The sequence below is a fragment of the Drosophila eugracilis genome, unplaced genomic scaffold (genome assembly GCF_018153835.1).
Source record: "Drosophila eugracilis isolate 14026-0451.02 unplaced genomic scaffold, ASM1815383v1 contig_408, whole genome shotgun sequence".
Taxonomy (NCBI): Eukaryota; Metazoa; Arthropoda; class Insecta; order Diptera; family Drosophilidae; genus Drosophila; species Drosophila eugracilis.
This window is the reverse complement of record NW_024573270.1, coordinates 857,404-873,362: the sequence shown is the minus strand read 5'-3', so window position 1 is coordinate 873,362 and position 15,959 is coordinate 857,404. Positions and strand designations below refer to the sequence as shown.

The 15,959-nt window shown below is 39.8% G+C and overlaps 1 protein-coding gene across 4 annotated transcripts in view; it reads left to right on the top strand.

Moving 5' to 3' along the window:
* Positions 1-30: 30 nt before the first annotated feature.
* Positions 31-15,959, top strand: part of LOC108103854 (chromatin modification-related protein eaf-1) — a 55,255-nt gene continuing 39,326 nt past the window's right edge. The window contains exons 1-4 of one of the 4 annotated variants that reach the window (XM_017209557.2): positions 31-1,677; positions 3,098-4,864; positions 5,148-5,525; positions 6,524-6,683. In XM_017209557.2, coding sequence (XP_017065046.1) covers positions 4,434-4,864; positions 5,148-5,525; positions 6,524-6,683 — 969 coding nt within the window. In that variant the 5' untranslated portion in view covers positions 31-1,677; positions 3,098-4,433. Of the gene's footprint in view, positions 4,865-5,147; positions 5,526-6,523; positions 6,684-15,959 lie in introns of all 4 variants that reach the window. The other 3 variants (XM_017209555.2, XM_017209556.2, XM_017209558.2) reach the window with 3 other exon arrangements.

Here is a 15,959-nt window from a genome sequence, read left to right as displayed (position 1 = left end):
TTTTTGAACGAAGCAAACCAAGTCGATTCGATTTAGCATGAGTATCAACTTTATACTACATATACACTTAACGACTAAAGATATACACACACACACACATGTATGTATGTGTGGTATGTGGTACAACTAAGACGACAACCGGATGTAGCACACACGAAAAACGATTACCAAATCGGAAGCGGAAGCTGGCAACGATTAATTGATTGATTGATTGGGGACTTTGATGACGGGCAAAAACAATTAAAAATACTATACAAAATCGAAAAAAAACAAAAACATGCAAGTGTTTTTCTTGAAGTTTTATTTCTGGGTGAACTTTTGATTTGGGGAAAAAAACATTGCCTACTTATCGGTGTTTCCTTAGCACTTTCAGGGATTTTGGATTTCATTATAAAAATAATGATTGTGACCTGAACAGAGATAGGCATTATTAGTATTTATTATTTTTTTTTTTCGAAACAAAATATATGAGGATGGATGACAGGACGTATGAGTGATATTTAAAATTTATATTAAATATTGCTCATACGACTCGTTATCAGGTAGTATTTCGATTTATAATATTACTCATACGACACTTAGCCCACATTTTTTTAAATAGGTTATAAGTTTCTGCCTATTATACTCCCATTTATATATTGGTAGAGGATCCGATAATCCTAATAATATTTATCTAGTGTCCAAGTCTCAAATTCATATTATATATTGATCATACGACTCGTTTTCAAGAGGTATTTCGTTTTACAATATTACTCAAACGCCACTTTGCCCAATTGTTGGGATAGGATATAGGTTTCTGTCTATGATATTGCCAATTTATATATCGGTAAAGGATCCGATAATGGATGACAGGACGTATGAGTGATATTTATATAGATCGCTTTTATATCAGATAAAGTTAAGAGTAAAGTTGCAATAACTTTCTGAAATTGTATATAATTAATAAAAGATATTTTAGAATGTTTTTAAAACTTATCTTGTATCCAAGTCTCAAGTTCATTTTAAATATTTCTCATACGACTTGTTGTCAAGTAGTATTTCGTTTAAAAATATTACTCATACGACACGATAGCCTTCTGTCTATGATATTACCAATTCATATATCGGTAGAGGGTTCGATAATCTTAATAATACATGTTTCTTTTTTTCTTGTCTTCTTTAGATAACTTTTTCTCTGCATATACTACCAAAACGCCCTCTGTGGATTGTGTCTTCCAACGATTTATCGATAAAGGATGCGATATGCAAGTCTTTCGGCTACTGAAAACACACAACAGAGGTCGCTTTGCTGCGCAATCAGCCAGCGGGAGAGCTCTATTTCTCCGGCTCATAGTCGCTCTTTTTTCCTAGCCCGGCAAGCGATGGCGTTCCAATGTTTACATTTTAACGACCTCAAATCCAAGCGCCTGAACCATCGTTTGAGCATCGGGTGCGAATCCTCTGTACGATGAAGCTTCGTGTCCTCGGCTCTCAGCTGCTGTCGCTGCTTTCACAGCCGCTGATTTTGCCACAGTGGCTCTGTTATTTGTGCGTGCGCGTTGCCAATAAACGGGCAGCGGCCTCTGCTCAGCTTTTGTGTGATAAAAATTTTGGATTCCTGTGGATTCCGATTGATAGTTTATCGTTTAACCGTTAGCCAATTAATCAGCGTCTGTGTGTTCCCCAATTTTTTAACCGGTATTAATTATTATTCCCATTGATTATGTTTCTGTGTATGTGTGAGTGTGTGTTTGTGTGTTTGTGTGTGTTTGTATGTGTGTGCTGGCCTCAAAATATAGGCAACATGAAGTATCAAAACGGTTTTAAGCACAGCCAGCTTCCTCGCGCTCTCTCTCAATCTCGCCCACTCGCTATCTCTCTGGATTCCTCTACAGCGCAATGTGTTTGTGTTATACACAGGACACGGCTGCGAATACAGCCGCAAAAAGCGAACTCACACGTATACGGAAACGGGACTGGATACCGTAACTTTCCTTGCGCCCACGCACGACCACATCCACATTCCTAGCGGCAAGAGCGCACTCGCTCCAGTCGTTTTCTCGCTCTTCCGTTATTCGGGTTTTTCGCTCTCTAACTTGGACAGTGGGTTTGATTGGATTTGTACTAAATTGGCATAGTTAATGTTTTCGATTATATTCCTTTATATTTGGTTAAGTCGCCTTAAGGTTTTTACTCTTAATAGTCCTCTTGAATATATTATCTTAATATTTATAAATATTACTACAATCCGATTGTCTATAACTCATTAATTTGTTCTATATAACTAGTAAAATATGTTAAATGAATAACAGAAAGTGTGCCAAGATTTCCCCATCAACCCACTGTGCATAGAGACACTGTCCCTGTTTTCGTCGTCTTCTTTTTTTTGGCTTTTTTTTTTCGGGTGAACTGAAATGATGTTGACTCAACGTGCCAGCAGCCAGCCAGGCGCTAACGGTAACAGCAACAACAGCTACAGCTACAACAACAACTACGGCAACAACCTAACAACGAGACAACAACTGCGTTGTAGTCGTGGTATTCGCAGCATTTAATAAGTGTATTTTCCACGCTGTTTGGCAAATAACTAACGCAAAATTACACAAATTGTGTGCTAGAATTAGATGCTGAAGGTGGAAGAAGAAAAACCAAGTGCTATTATAAAAAACTGTGCTGATAACGGAGGAAGAAAAAGGAAAAAAAAACGTAACTCCTGTGAGTAAGCCAGAGAGGACGAGATTCAGAGAGAGAGAGAGAGAGAGTGAGTGAGTGAGAGGAAGTGGAAAAAATTCGTCATTCATTCACAAGTGCAATGTAAAAAGACAACAACAACAATAACAACGGCAACAGAAAGGGGCGCTGAAATAGAGCGGCTTAGGCAACAAATAAAACAAATAAAAACAACAACAACAAAAAGCGAAATGAGTGAAGCGCGTGCTTAACCTAAAAGTGCAGGCCACTCACCCACACAATTAAACACAATCAGGAACTCAAACAGGCTAGCACATACAGTTACAGTGCTATACACAGACAAACACATACATACATACATATACGTACATGTGGAGTCTTAGACTCAAATTCATGCTCTTTGTTTTCCACTTCCGCATATCCACAGACAACAACAACAACTACAGCAACAATCGAAATAACAACAACAACAACAACAATGCATAGTTCCTGCTGAGTAGCTTTTTTGTATAATCGAATGAGTGTCCTTTTTGTGTACTTGTGTAAGATCCAAGGTAAGCCAAGATGAAAGCCAATCGAGCAGTGACACCAACAACAGCCACAGCAACAACAACAACAACTATCCCAACAACAACTAAACACTGCCGCCTACAAACAATAAGTTAACAACAACATCTTAGAAGAAAGAAAAAAAACTGAAAGACAACCATCCAAGGAAAAAGCAAAAAGACGAAGGAGTTTGGCCAAAAAGGAATATATCTAAGGAAGAGCATCCAACCCTCGTAGCTAGCTTAAATTAACCTTAGAAAGAAGAACCAACAACAGCCCAACCTATAGCCAATGTTTATAGTCAACACAAACAAACAAATCTTCAAATATCAACTAACAACAACTGCCAATAACAACAATCTTCTTTGTTTAGTTTAACAACTTAAAATTAAAACACCAAATGAATGTTAATAACCAGAAATAAATCACCAACAACAACAACTATTTAAAGAAACTCTACAACAATATCAAGAACTTCAACAACGAAAAGGTTAACAACTAGCTGTTATAAAGACTAAAAACTAAAAACTAAAAACTAAAAACTTCCCAGCAATTGCTAAAACGTTACGAAAAAATTCCAAAAAAAAGGGCTTACCAAAAAATCATCAACAACTATTTAGATGAAAACCAACTAACGGAAACTCGCACTAAAGTTAAAACTCAACTTAAAAATTCAACTTAAAAACTCAACTTAAAAACTCATCTTAAAAACACTCATCAAAACTTAATCTATATGTTGTGGGTTATTAAAAGTATCTTATTAGATCTACGGCTTCCATAAATTTAAAACATTATAACCTAAACTTAAGGACATTCTTTATATACGTCGAAAAGCAAGAAAAACTAAGCATATAAATCACATTAAATCACAAATTTAAAGCACAAATTTAACAATTTAAAAAACAAAAATAACCAACAATTACTTTAAAACAAAAAGCACACCAAAAATATCAACAATGAATCGTCAAAAAGAAACAGTATGATTCTTAAAGATGACAAGAATTTGGCATTAACTTAAAACCTTAAATTTCCTAACAATTAATTAAGTAAAAACTATTTGCTGGGAGTATAACAAATCGAGTAATGGAAACTCTAAAAAGCTAACAAAGACATTTCAAGAACATTCAACACTCGCAACATTAACTTACCACATCCATTAACCACCAACAACGTAGAAGAAACCGCACACAGAGAAGAAAACAAGATTCTTCAAGATGGAGCGTATGTGGCGAAAGGTTAATCACAGTTTACGCAACACGACCAAATCACAGGCACAGTCAGCGACTGGTGGCGAGGCAATCTGCGGTGGTGCTACTGCAGGTGGGACTGCAGCTACGCCCCAGTCCATGGATACGATTAGTTCAGCTGGTGGTTTTGGCGATGGTCAGCTAGTGGTTGCTGTCCAGGGATTGGCCAGCGGATCCATAACTGCAACCGGCGGCAGCAATGCCACCGGAAGACGTCTGGCCAGCAGTGGTGGAGGCATCGGTGGTGGGTGCAACAAGTCACTTAGTCAACATGTCCTGCAAACGCGTACCGCTTCGTCAGAACGACGCAGGCGACGCAGACGAAAGAGTCGACCACGACGCGGCGGCGGAATGGGAGTCACCAGTTGTGTCGGCGATCCTGGCGGAGATAATATGTCGTAAGTTCAAAAAGGTTTTGAAAAACAATCTAAAAAGTTTTTGAAAACTATGATTCTATATACTATATAGCTATATATATTAAATACGGAAGTCTGATGTATCAATGCCATAAGACAATGTGCTAGTTTTTGTAGCACACTTTTAGGCAGCAAACTCTCAAGATATTCCTCTAGCACCCACTTACATTTTGGTTTTCTTTAGTTTTCAATGTTCATTCATAAGACAATGCCCGGTGGGTGATGATGAGACTCTAACAAGGCCTTGACTCGCTTTCCATTGCAGTTCCTCGGGCGGTTTTTATACCCTGAAAGAGCACCAGCACTATCGTCCTAGCCACCATCATGGCGGTGGCATATCCGGCGGTGGCGTTGGCTCATCGCGACGTCTCTTTGCCACTTCGGCGCCCAGCGGCACAGTGATGATGTATCCAAATCCCCAACGCAACACGGCACTAGCACCATCGGCAGGATCTGGATCCGGACAGGCAACCACTTCGGGAGGTGGTGGTGCTGGAGGAGGAGGAGGTGGAGGAACAGCTGGCGGATCCGGATCTGGAGGACAGGCGGACATTTCACTGCGACAGCGGGCGGTGGCCAAGTTGCGCATGTTCAACTTCCATCTCAACTGGGATCTGCACATGACGCACTGCAAGCCCTGCGGGTGAGTAGTTCTTCTACACTTAAAGAAATATATCTGAAAAAAAAAATGAAAATGAATTAGAAAATAAGAAAAGCTGCTTGGGTATAGTATTTTAGAGAAAAAAACTGTTGATCAAAGCAGCTTGAAAGATCTGAAAAGAAAAGAAACATTAAAGATAGTTTTTCTCAGTGCATAACTTTTAGAAACTTGCCTTAGAAAAAATCGGAGAGCACCTTAGTGCCACAGAGATTTCTGTGAGTGCAGCCTGCAACTGGAGTTGCAACTGGAGCTCCACTGAGTTGGAGTGCCCAAGTGGCTGCCACTTGAGTCTGCTCCAGTGGCTTGTGCTTTTGTTTGCCACAGAGTTTTCACCGGCTTGCTTTTTGTTCCCTTTCCCCTCGGCCTTTCCCTTTTTTCTTTAAACATTTTCCCACATTTTCTTCCGCCCTCTGAAAGTTTTTCATTTGTTTTTTTTTTTTTTGCTGTTGTTGTGGTTTGGTTAAGTTTTTTTTTTCAGTTTTTTCAGTTTTTATTTTCAGTTTTTGAACCATTGAAGTGGCCGCGGGCGTTGAACGAACCCGCATGCAAAGTGGGTCGCCGTTCCATTGGGCGCCGAGCTTAACTTTTTTGAGGCTTTAAGCCAACCGTCAGACCGTCGCAGGACGCGCATAATAAGGTAAATGGGGCAGAGTTTTCTTTACCGCCGAATGTGTGAAATTTTAATGAAGCGCCAGCTAACGAGCTCCGCTGTGACCCGCCCACCATGCGGTTGTATAACACTCTCTCTCTCCTCTTTTTTTATATTTTTTAATGGTTAATGTGTTGCGAGGATTGGGCAAGGCTTGGGTCTCTGCTAACTGTCAGCAGAGAAATCAAACTGATGGATGCGATTTAAGGATGATTCTTCTTTCTTTCTATCTTATCATTCAAGTTTTCATATCACTAACCCTTTAACTATATAATATCCTTATCTAATATCCTTTACTAATCCAAATCAACTTGATTACCTGCACTTGCAGTCCCCGTTTGAGTGGCAGTGGTGGCAATATCATCACCCGACGCCTTTGCCGCAATCGTCGGCGGGAGGACAACGAACTGTATCGCTCTAATAGCTTCAAGTTCGAGCGTTTCGAAAGGAAGGAGTGCCTGGAAGAGCTATCCAATACATTGCAGAAGCAGGTGAGTCCTGCTGATTAGTTTTTTTTTTACAGAATTAAGGATTCTGGGGATTATAGGGCACTGAATGCAGCTGCTTTTTCCTAAACTTGTAGTTAATTTATGTTAATGCCACACATGTTGCTGCACATGCCCCAACAATTTATGCGCATAGATTACATCTAATTGAAGTGTCCGATGGAATAGCTTCATTCATCATCAGTAACAGCGTCGGCCACACTAATTAGTGGGTCTCCCAATCACGCTGCAGGTGGTTGCCAGACTGTTCAAAGGATGTGGCCAGAATTGCATAGAGTTAGGTGGCGGGTGCGTAATAGAATAATAATGAACAAGGAGGAGCAGAGTCTCAGGTGGCATTCGTTTGCTATTCGACGAAAGTTCAATCTCCTCTAGCTTCAGTCTCCCCCGAAATCCATCATTTGGGGGGGCTATTTTTTTTATGGCCATGCCAAGGTGCTGCGAGGGGGGGGTGCTAGAATCTAATTAATGGCGCGCAACAAATTGAATTTTAATTGGGCGTCGAATTTGATTTGGCAGCCGAAAGCATTTTTGGCCCCGGGGGCGCCACAGCCGATAACAAAGTTAAATTGAAATTGAACCTGGCGGCAACCGGAGGATGCAGCAAGTGGCCAGAACCTGGGGCCAAGCTTAATGAATATTTAAACATAATTAAAGTCACTGCTTAATAAGGCAATGCCAAAAAAAAACGAGAAGAAGGTACTGAAAGTCTTGGGCGCCAGCAGGTGGGCACTTCTAAGTCAATTATCTGAATTACTTTTGGAAAATGGAATACCTAAATATACCACGAAATTATAAAGTTAGCTTTAATATTTAGTTAGTTAGTCTTGCTGGCTGTTGTTTTGTCAAAAAATATCTTAGAAATACTTTAGAATTCCCCTTTGCCTCTGAGATCTATATCATAAAGCTTATATCCCGGCAAGGTGATATATATATTTCATAGAAAAACTTTTCAAACCCATCATAAGAAGCCTTAGAATAATGGCACTTCCATCCGGGACTTAGCCAGAGGCTACTCAATCTCCAGCCTTAACTTTAAATCCAGACTCTGGCCTCCAGAACTCAATCTGAAATCCAGGCTGAACCTCAGGCTCGCTAATGCGATTTCTCGTTTGCGGGGTGGGGGGAGGTAGAAACTTCAACTTTGTTTTATTTTTTAGCACACGCCTTGGGGGCAACTTTGTGTTTGGCTGTGTGGGTGGTTGGTTGGTTGGTTGGGCTTGGATATTTGGCTTAGTACTCCATCAAGAACGCGGCTAAGTGACAGGCAACCATTTATCAGCTGGCAAACGTTGTCTAAGTACGCTGCGGTTTCTGTCTGCAGAGCACTTCAAATCGCTGTCTCGCTGCCACATCATCATCATCATCATTGGTCCTCCAACCTTCATTCCATACACTCACCCATCCATCCATCCTGGTAGTTCCTCTTGCTGGCCATGTACAACTGTCAGCTGTCCGATTCGATAAGCTGCGTGGACAGCGAATGTAAGCCCCATGGCGAAACCGAAACCCAACACCCAACACCCAATCCCAAAAGCCGGAAGTCCAATTCGAAAACTTCGCCTCACCTGCCGCCGTTCGCTTGATAAATAAATAAGCAGTACAAGTTGGTTAACAAAAATGTTCAAGTAGAAAGATTGAACTTGTAATACCCTTAAAAAATTCGATGATTTAATAGGTCTTAAATATTGAATTTAAGAGATTTTTATATTCTACTATATATATTTTAGAAAATCCTAAGAACAAAGTCATTTTAAGCTGAGTTTAAAGTTTAGTAAAAGGTTAAGGCAAGATGGGAATTTGTTTTTAAGAATGATAACCAAGCTGGTTTATTATTTAAAAATCCTTTTAATCCTTTTCTTAACTTAAAATCAAATCAAGTTAAACCAAAATGAGAGTGTACACTGCAGTTCCAAACTGCAATTCTCTGCCAGCCAACTGACGCGGCTTCCGGATTTTGATGGATTTATCAGGTGTGTGGCAGACGGATACGGCAATCTGTTGGTTGGTTTGGGGATTTGGATTTATGCCCCCCAAGGCGCTCAGTGACAACGCTAGGGGCACTCTCACTAATCAGACGAAGTCTGAGTTCGAGTCCCTAGATATATATTTTCCATTTTACCTCCCCCCCAAAAAAAAGGAAAACCCATGGCAATCCTAAACCTCCAACCACTTGTGGCTGTCTTTGTCAATTCGATTTTCTCTAATATGAGTGGAACAACAGGAAAAGAAAACTCTTGGGTTTGGGGAGGGAGGGCTAACAAATGGCATTTGAAAATTTTCTTGGCACTTTAAGTAGTTCAAACCAATCAGGAAAAAACAAGCAAGAAACTTGCAAATTGTTTCCATAATCGAGCACACCTCATTTTTTAGGGCTTGTCGGGGTTAACTTTGGGGAATTAAATTTGACTTTGATTGAACTTTATTCAAATTTTGATTGACCTAAACATGATGGCAAAGCAGTTTATCAATTTATAAGCTTAGAAAATGATAAAGGTGAGTGAGGAAAATGGAAAGAGTCAAGAAATAAGGTTTTGGGTAGCCATAAAAGTTGGCAAAACTTTTTACAGAGAAACTTTCTAAGTTCAGATTGTTTAAAAAAAAATATAAACTAATTGAAATGTCTCCTAATTTTGCACTAATCCTTACTAATATCTTTTCTACAACTACAACCAATCATTTTTTATGCTTATAATTCCCAACTGGTTTTTTGCCTCTGGCCAAAAAAACGGGGGAAGGCCTCATTTCAATTTCTGCGCAATTTAAGGACCTTCATTTGTCAATGTTCACCTCTGGCCTCCATTTCCAGTCAACCCCACTTGCTCCTCAACTTTTTTTTTTTTCTTCATGTCCAACCTTCCCGCTTTTGCTGTCTCCAGTTTCAAGCCATGAGAACCACAATGGCCTGACGACAGGCCATTCTTCTCATTGTCCCGGATAATTTCCATCATCTAATGCCTTATCTTGGGCCAGCAAGTGCCTGATATATATATATATATATTTTGTAAGGGGTAGGGGCTTTGGGGGTAAAATTACCCGCCTACGCATTATTTTTGATGGCACAATTTTGAGCATTAGACAGAGAGAGGCCTGGGAAAACCCCCAACCCAATCCGCCAACGAAGATTGCTCAGTGATCTGTGTGCGTTGGCAATCATTAGCCTCAATGTCCTCCTGTCCGCTCTTGTCGTTTTATTCATGCAACAATTGTTGATTGCCACCCCCTGTGGAAAGTGGATGGATGTAGCTAACCCCCCTCCCCCCAACCTTCTTCAACTTCCCCCTTCAAATATCCACCCAACCCATCGTTTGTTGCGTGTGAATTATTGTTGGTAATAACGTGGAATTGCCTTGTCAGTCGGCAATCTTCCAGAATTTGAAGGCTCACTTGTGTTTGGTTAAGAACTTAAGTAGCTAGATGTAGCTGGATGTAGCATAAATACGTCGTTCACCTTGGATAGTTTCATAAAACGAGCAATAAAACGAGTTAATTTCCGAGTCAAGTCCCCTCTCCCCTCACCTAAAACTAAGTAAGAACTTTCTTCAACTTCAAGAAGCTTACTCCTTCTCCTATATATAGTATATATATTTCTGCTACGAAAATTTAATCAAAGCCCACACATGGGTGGCGAGAAAAGGAGGTGCAAGAATACCAAAAAAAGAAGGGGGGAGGGGGCAGGCAGCTCCTCAACCCAGTTGGCGTTCTAAATAATTCATGTCGGCAGCATTCGTTCTGGGCGCTTTTTAGCTTGGAGAGTTTTCTGCAACATTTTCAACTTGTGTTGTAATACATTCAAATGAGTCTGGGGCAAGAGAGAGAGTGGGAGGGTGTGCTGGCAACATGGTAGGTACAATGGATGGGGGCATGGAAGGGCTTAGGTAGGGTGGCAGGAAGCAGGTTAGTAGGAGGTTTGGCCCAATGGCGGACGTAAACCAGGGTAAATGGAGGCAAGCCGCCTGTATATAAAAGTGGGCGAACTACTGTCCAACCCAACACACATGTGAAACATTTCATGTTCTACACGCAAAAAACGTGAAACGTAAAAAAAAATAAGAAATAAACAATTCCAAAAAATTTCAGAGGTTAAAGAAGAATGGGAAAAGGCACTTCTCTGAGCACAGTGGGAGAGAAACATTCTTCTTCCTTACTTAGTAGCTATGCCTTCGATATGCCTTCGATCAGTTTTCAAATATAAAAAAGTAAATATATAAATTTTTGGTTGTTAGCTGCATTAAACAGTCATTGTTTTAGCTATGCGGCTTGGTTTGATAAAGTTAGAGCTAAGAAACGGCAACGAAACCGGAATCTCTGCTGCCAAAAGACGTAGCATAATTTTGGGCACAAAAAATCAGTTTTTTTGCTGTAGCTTAGCCAAAAATGGTCCAAATGAGGAATGTAATACCTCGTTGGACTCATAATTCGATTGCTGTGATTCCCAATTGATTTGCATTCAAATCTGAGAAACTTTATTTTTGGACCATTTTTGAAAATTTTGATGATGTTACCCCTTATCAAAAATGCGAAATTTGGGTGAAAATTGAATTTCCCAAAATCGAAAAACAAATGATAGGGGTAGTTAGTAATGGTCGTTAGCAGCACGAAACAGTCTTTCTTTTGGCTGTACGTCTTGTTTTGACCGAGCTAGAGCTTGAAACCGAACATAGTATTGCAAATTTCTGTTAAAAATCGGTTTTTTGATTTTTCAGCCATTAAATCAGAGCTCGCACCGAAAAATCAGAGCAATAATGATAAAAGCAAGTATAGGGGTGTTAAGTTTCGGTAGTTAGCCGCATAAAACAGTCATTGCTATAGACAAGCGGCTTGTTTTGACAAAGTTAGAGCTAAGGAATGGCAACAAGCCGAGCTTTCTGCTGTCAAAAGGCGTATACTTGATTTTGGGCGCAAAAAATCAGTTTCTTAGCCATAGCACAGCCAAAAATGCTCCAAATGAGGAATGTAATACCTCGTAGGGCTCGTAATTTGATTGCCATGATTCCCAATTGGTTTGCATTCAAATCTGGGAAACTTCATTTTTTGCCCTTTTATCAAAAATGCGAAATTTGGGTCAAAATTGACTTTCCCAAAATCGAAAAACGAGGTATAGGGGTGGTTAGTATTGGTCGTTAGCAGCACGAAACAGTAGTTCTTTTGGCTGTACGTCTTGCTTTGACCGAGCTAGAGCTAAGAACCCGGAAACAATATTGCAAATTTCTGCTAAAAATTGGTTTCCGGATTTTTCACCCATTAAATCAGAGCTCGCTCCACAAAATAAGAACAATACCGATAAAAGCAAGTATAGGGGTTTGAAGTTTGGGTTGTTAGCTGCATAAAACAGTCATTGTTTTAGCTATGTGTCTTGTTTTGACAATGTTAGAGCTAAAAAATCGGACACGATTTTTTTCAGCCAATAAATCAGAAATGCAAAATTTTGAAAAAATTGATTTTTCAAAATCAAACAAAACAATGGTAGGCATCGTTTGTTTTGGTCCTTGGCTGCACAAAACTGTTGTTCTATTAGCGGTGCGTCTTGTCTTGACAAAATTAAAGTCCAAAATCTGAAAAAAAAAAATCATGCAAAATTGAGAAAAATTATTTAAACCGATTTCTCGATTAAATATGTAGTATTTTTTTGCCACAAAAAACTTGCACTTTCTTAATTTCTTTTATAATTTTTCTTGATATTCAATTTTTTCTGTACCCACTGTGAAATCCGCGGCGTCATGCCGCTGACTTGAGTGTGCCATTCACTTTACTTTACTCCACTCCGCCCACCGCATAATTTGGCGCACTAAATTTATGTGCGCAATTGTGCTGAGTTGTGTGAAACGCCCCAAAACACCAGCAGGATATATGCTTCCCAATGCTCGACCGCTCCCGCCCCCTTCCCCGATTGCAGCATTTGGGATGTATTACATGGCAGTGCTGCCTTTGTGCTGCTGATATGTGAGATGCACTGTGGAAAAATCGAATTAGAAATATTATTAGGAAGTATAAGCTACTTGTATAGGGTGGCCCACGAAAGATTTGCGTTTTAAAATCGCTATAATAATATCAATATTTCACAATTTTCTTCGAGCGTAAACTTAACCATTTCGTAAACCGCAAACTTTCTATTAAATATCTGACAAAATTATCGATAGATTAAAAAGCAAACATTACATGGGCCACGTAATAACTATTTTATTTCAAAATATTAATGGTACTTACGTTTTCATTAGCTTAAAATGAATATAAATATGTTCTATATCGTTATAATTCCCAACTGGTTCCTGCTTTTCTTGCCGTGTTCAAAACTGTTCACTTTTCAGTCCTGCTTTGGAGTTCTCCATTTGTCGCCGGTCTACAGTTACATTGGATCCCATGGATCCTGTGGCGCGGCACCTTCCTTATCCTGCTGCCCGTAAAGGTCCTTTGTGTGTTATTATTCAAAATCCAGTCAATAATGCGAAACGCGATGCTAATTTATTATACGCAAATACCCAACAAGATGCTCCACGCTCCAAGCTCCATGCTCGATGCTCTTTTTGGTGTATGGAAATTTTATATTTTCCAATGGTCTGAGCTTTGCCGAGGCGTTACAATTACGACGGGCAGGGAATACCGTTAACAGTTAACGCACACATATGTAAATTATATATGGATTTCTATATAAAAGGAGGGGGTGGGGAGGGGCTATGTACATATATGCTGGGGGATTGCTGGCTGGTTTTCAATTTTATCCCTTTTATTGGCCATGCATTTGTTCCAGCTGCTTAAAATTCATACGCAAATACTTGGGGAGAAAAGTTTTCCAGTGGGAGGGCTTCTGGCTAAGAAGATTGCGAGGAGCTAACAGTGGGGTTAAGAGGATTGCAAGAGGGGATCGAGTTGTCGTCGTCGTCCTCGTCGTCCATAAGGTCTCCCGTCAACCAGCTGCCAAAAGTTTCCTCGACGCTTTGTGCAAATTAGTTTATTGGAATTTCTTGTTTTCCATTTCGCTTCGATTTATTTCCCTTTCTCGTAACGAATTGAAAATGCTGGTGGGAAATTCTATGCTTTTCGCGGGAAAACAAGGCATTGGCATGTGCGTAAAGATTTATAGTTTTTCTTTATGTTTCTTGTAACTTATTGCTAAGTTTTATAGTTTTTCATTCAATTACTTCACTTTTTTTAAAGAAAATTTGTCTTACGAAGAGGGGAAAACTAATAATATTTCTTATAAATTTTCTTTAAATGTTAAAAAAAAGATTTCAGGAAAGAGTTCATTCCCCAGCTCAAACTGCAGGCACTTTAGTTTCGAACATAACTTGCTAAATTTATAATATTACGTGTTGTACACTGTGGGGAGCTCGAAGAGGGTGAGGAAAACAAGGAAAAGTGGGGCCAGCCAGCCAGCCATCCAGCACACAAACACACACACGCAGACTATTAAAATTTTAATGAAAATGATGTCCGCTGGGACGGGTAACAACGTTCTCGCATTGCCAATGAAGATGACTCACCCGGAGACGGTGGGAAAAAGCAAGGCGTTGTGAAGGGAATGGGGAAAAGGCTTTGGCTAAGGCTAAATAATGTAACTGCTAAGAAGGAAAATGGCGGGAAAAGCGGGGAAAATGTGCGTGCAACTGCCATATCAATATCAACACACACACGTATATAGCCATTCCGAAACACAGGTGGATTAACATTGAAATTGACTGACACAAACGCAAGGTTCGCTTTTCTCAATTTTCTCCTTGGGGCGGATTTGCACGCAATTAAACTCATATGTAGGGAAAATAAATTCAAGATCTTGGCTTGAATTTAGTTTATGGTCAAGCTTTAAGGTTTTAGTTTTTAGTTTAAGATTTTCTTACAAGTTAAAAGATTACTTAAGGGACTTATAGAGCTTGCAGGGGATCTGTAGGCCCACGGAAGATTTGCGTTTTGAAATCTCTATAAAAATATCTGCAAACCTTCTACTAAATATCTGACACATTGACACTGACATTCGAAATGGCAAAGTCAAAATTATCGATAGTTCAAAAAGCAAACGGTACATGGGCCACCTATACCTGTACCTATCATTATTACTCGTTGATCATGGTTTTTTAGGGTTAAAGGAATGTTTTTGTAACTCATAAGATATGTATACTATTGATCATGATCACTGGAAGTCTCGTTCTAACCCTGTCCTTTTGCTTGTCCGTCCGTTTGTCCGTATAAGCCTTGATATCTCAGCCTAAGGCCTCTGATGTTTTTGTAACTCATAAGTTATGTATACTATTGATCATGATCACTGGTATTCTTGTTCTGACCCTGTCCGTTTGCTTGTCCGTCCGTTTGTCCGTATAAGCGTTGATATCTCAGCCTGAAGGCCTCTGATCTCTGATATCATTATTACTCGTTGATCATGGTTTTTTAGGATTAAAGGAATGTTTCTGTAACTCATAAGATATGTATACTATTGATATATTGGAAGTCTCGTTCTAACCCTGTCCTTTTGCTTGTCCGTCCGTTTGTCCGTCTAAGCCTTGATATCTCAGCCTGAAGGCCTCTGAAATCAGCAATACTGTAAAATATAGACCATACGTTGTTCGTAATATTCTTAACTGATATTATAATGAACTTTTCTAAATGCCAACAAATAATTATTTCCATTGTGAAATTTTGTAAACTGCTTTCCACGTGCCATTCTGTGTGAGCATTTTCTTTGGCATCAAAAAAGTGTGTGTGTGTGTGTGTGTGTGTTTGCCCCTGGCAAATGTCAGTACCCCCGAACGACACCCCTGTACCCCCTTTTAAGGGTTGCTTCTTTCTCCTTTTTTTTTGTTTTTTGCTTGCGGCACAACGCCAAATCCGTTTAAATTTATGGCGTGTCATTGTTTTGGCATAAAATTAAGTGAGTTCATTGAGGGTGGAGGGGGAGGCGTTGGAGGTGGTGGAAATGTAGTTAAACATGCACAGACATGCATGCAAATGATTGCAGTTGCCACACAGCCCTGCCCCCAAAAACCATGGAACCTCTGATTTCAACGCCCTTCTCTAAAAAGGATGGCGAAACCCAGTTCACATGTTAATGAAATTCAATAAGCGCTGCTGCCTACTTTCGGGCGATGAACAGGACGATGCCTGTTCGTAATGGCCGGTTTGTTGTACACTGCGAGAAATTATTCTAAAAATTAGATGGAAATTAATTGAAATTTTAGCAAGAAATCAAAATGAAAGAAGTTAGAAGATAGCCTTCAGCTGTGGAATATCATAAGATTATAACTTTTCCCCAGTGCATTCCATCCTAGCTAG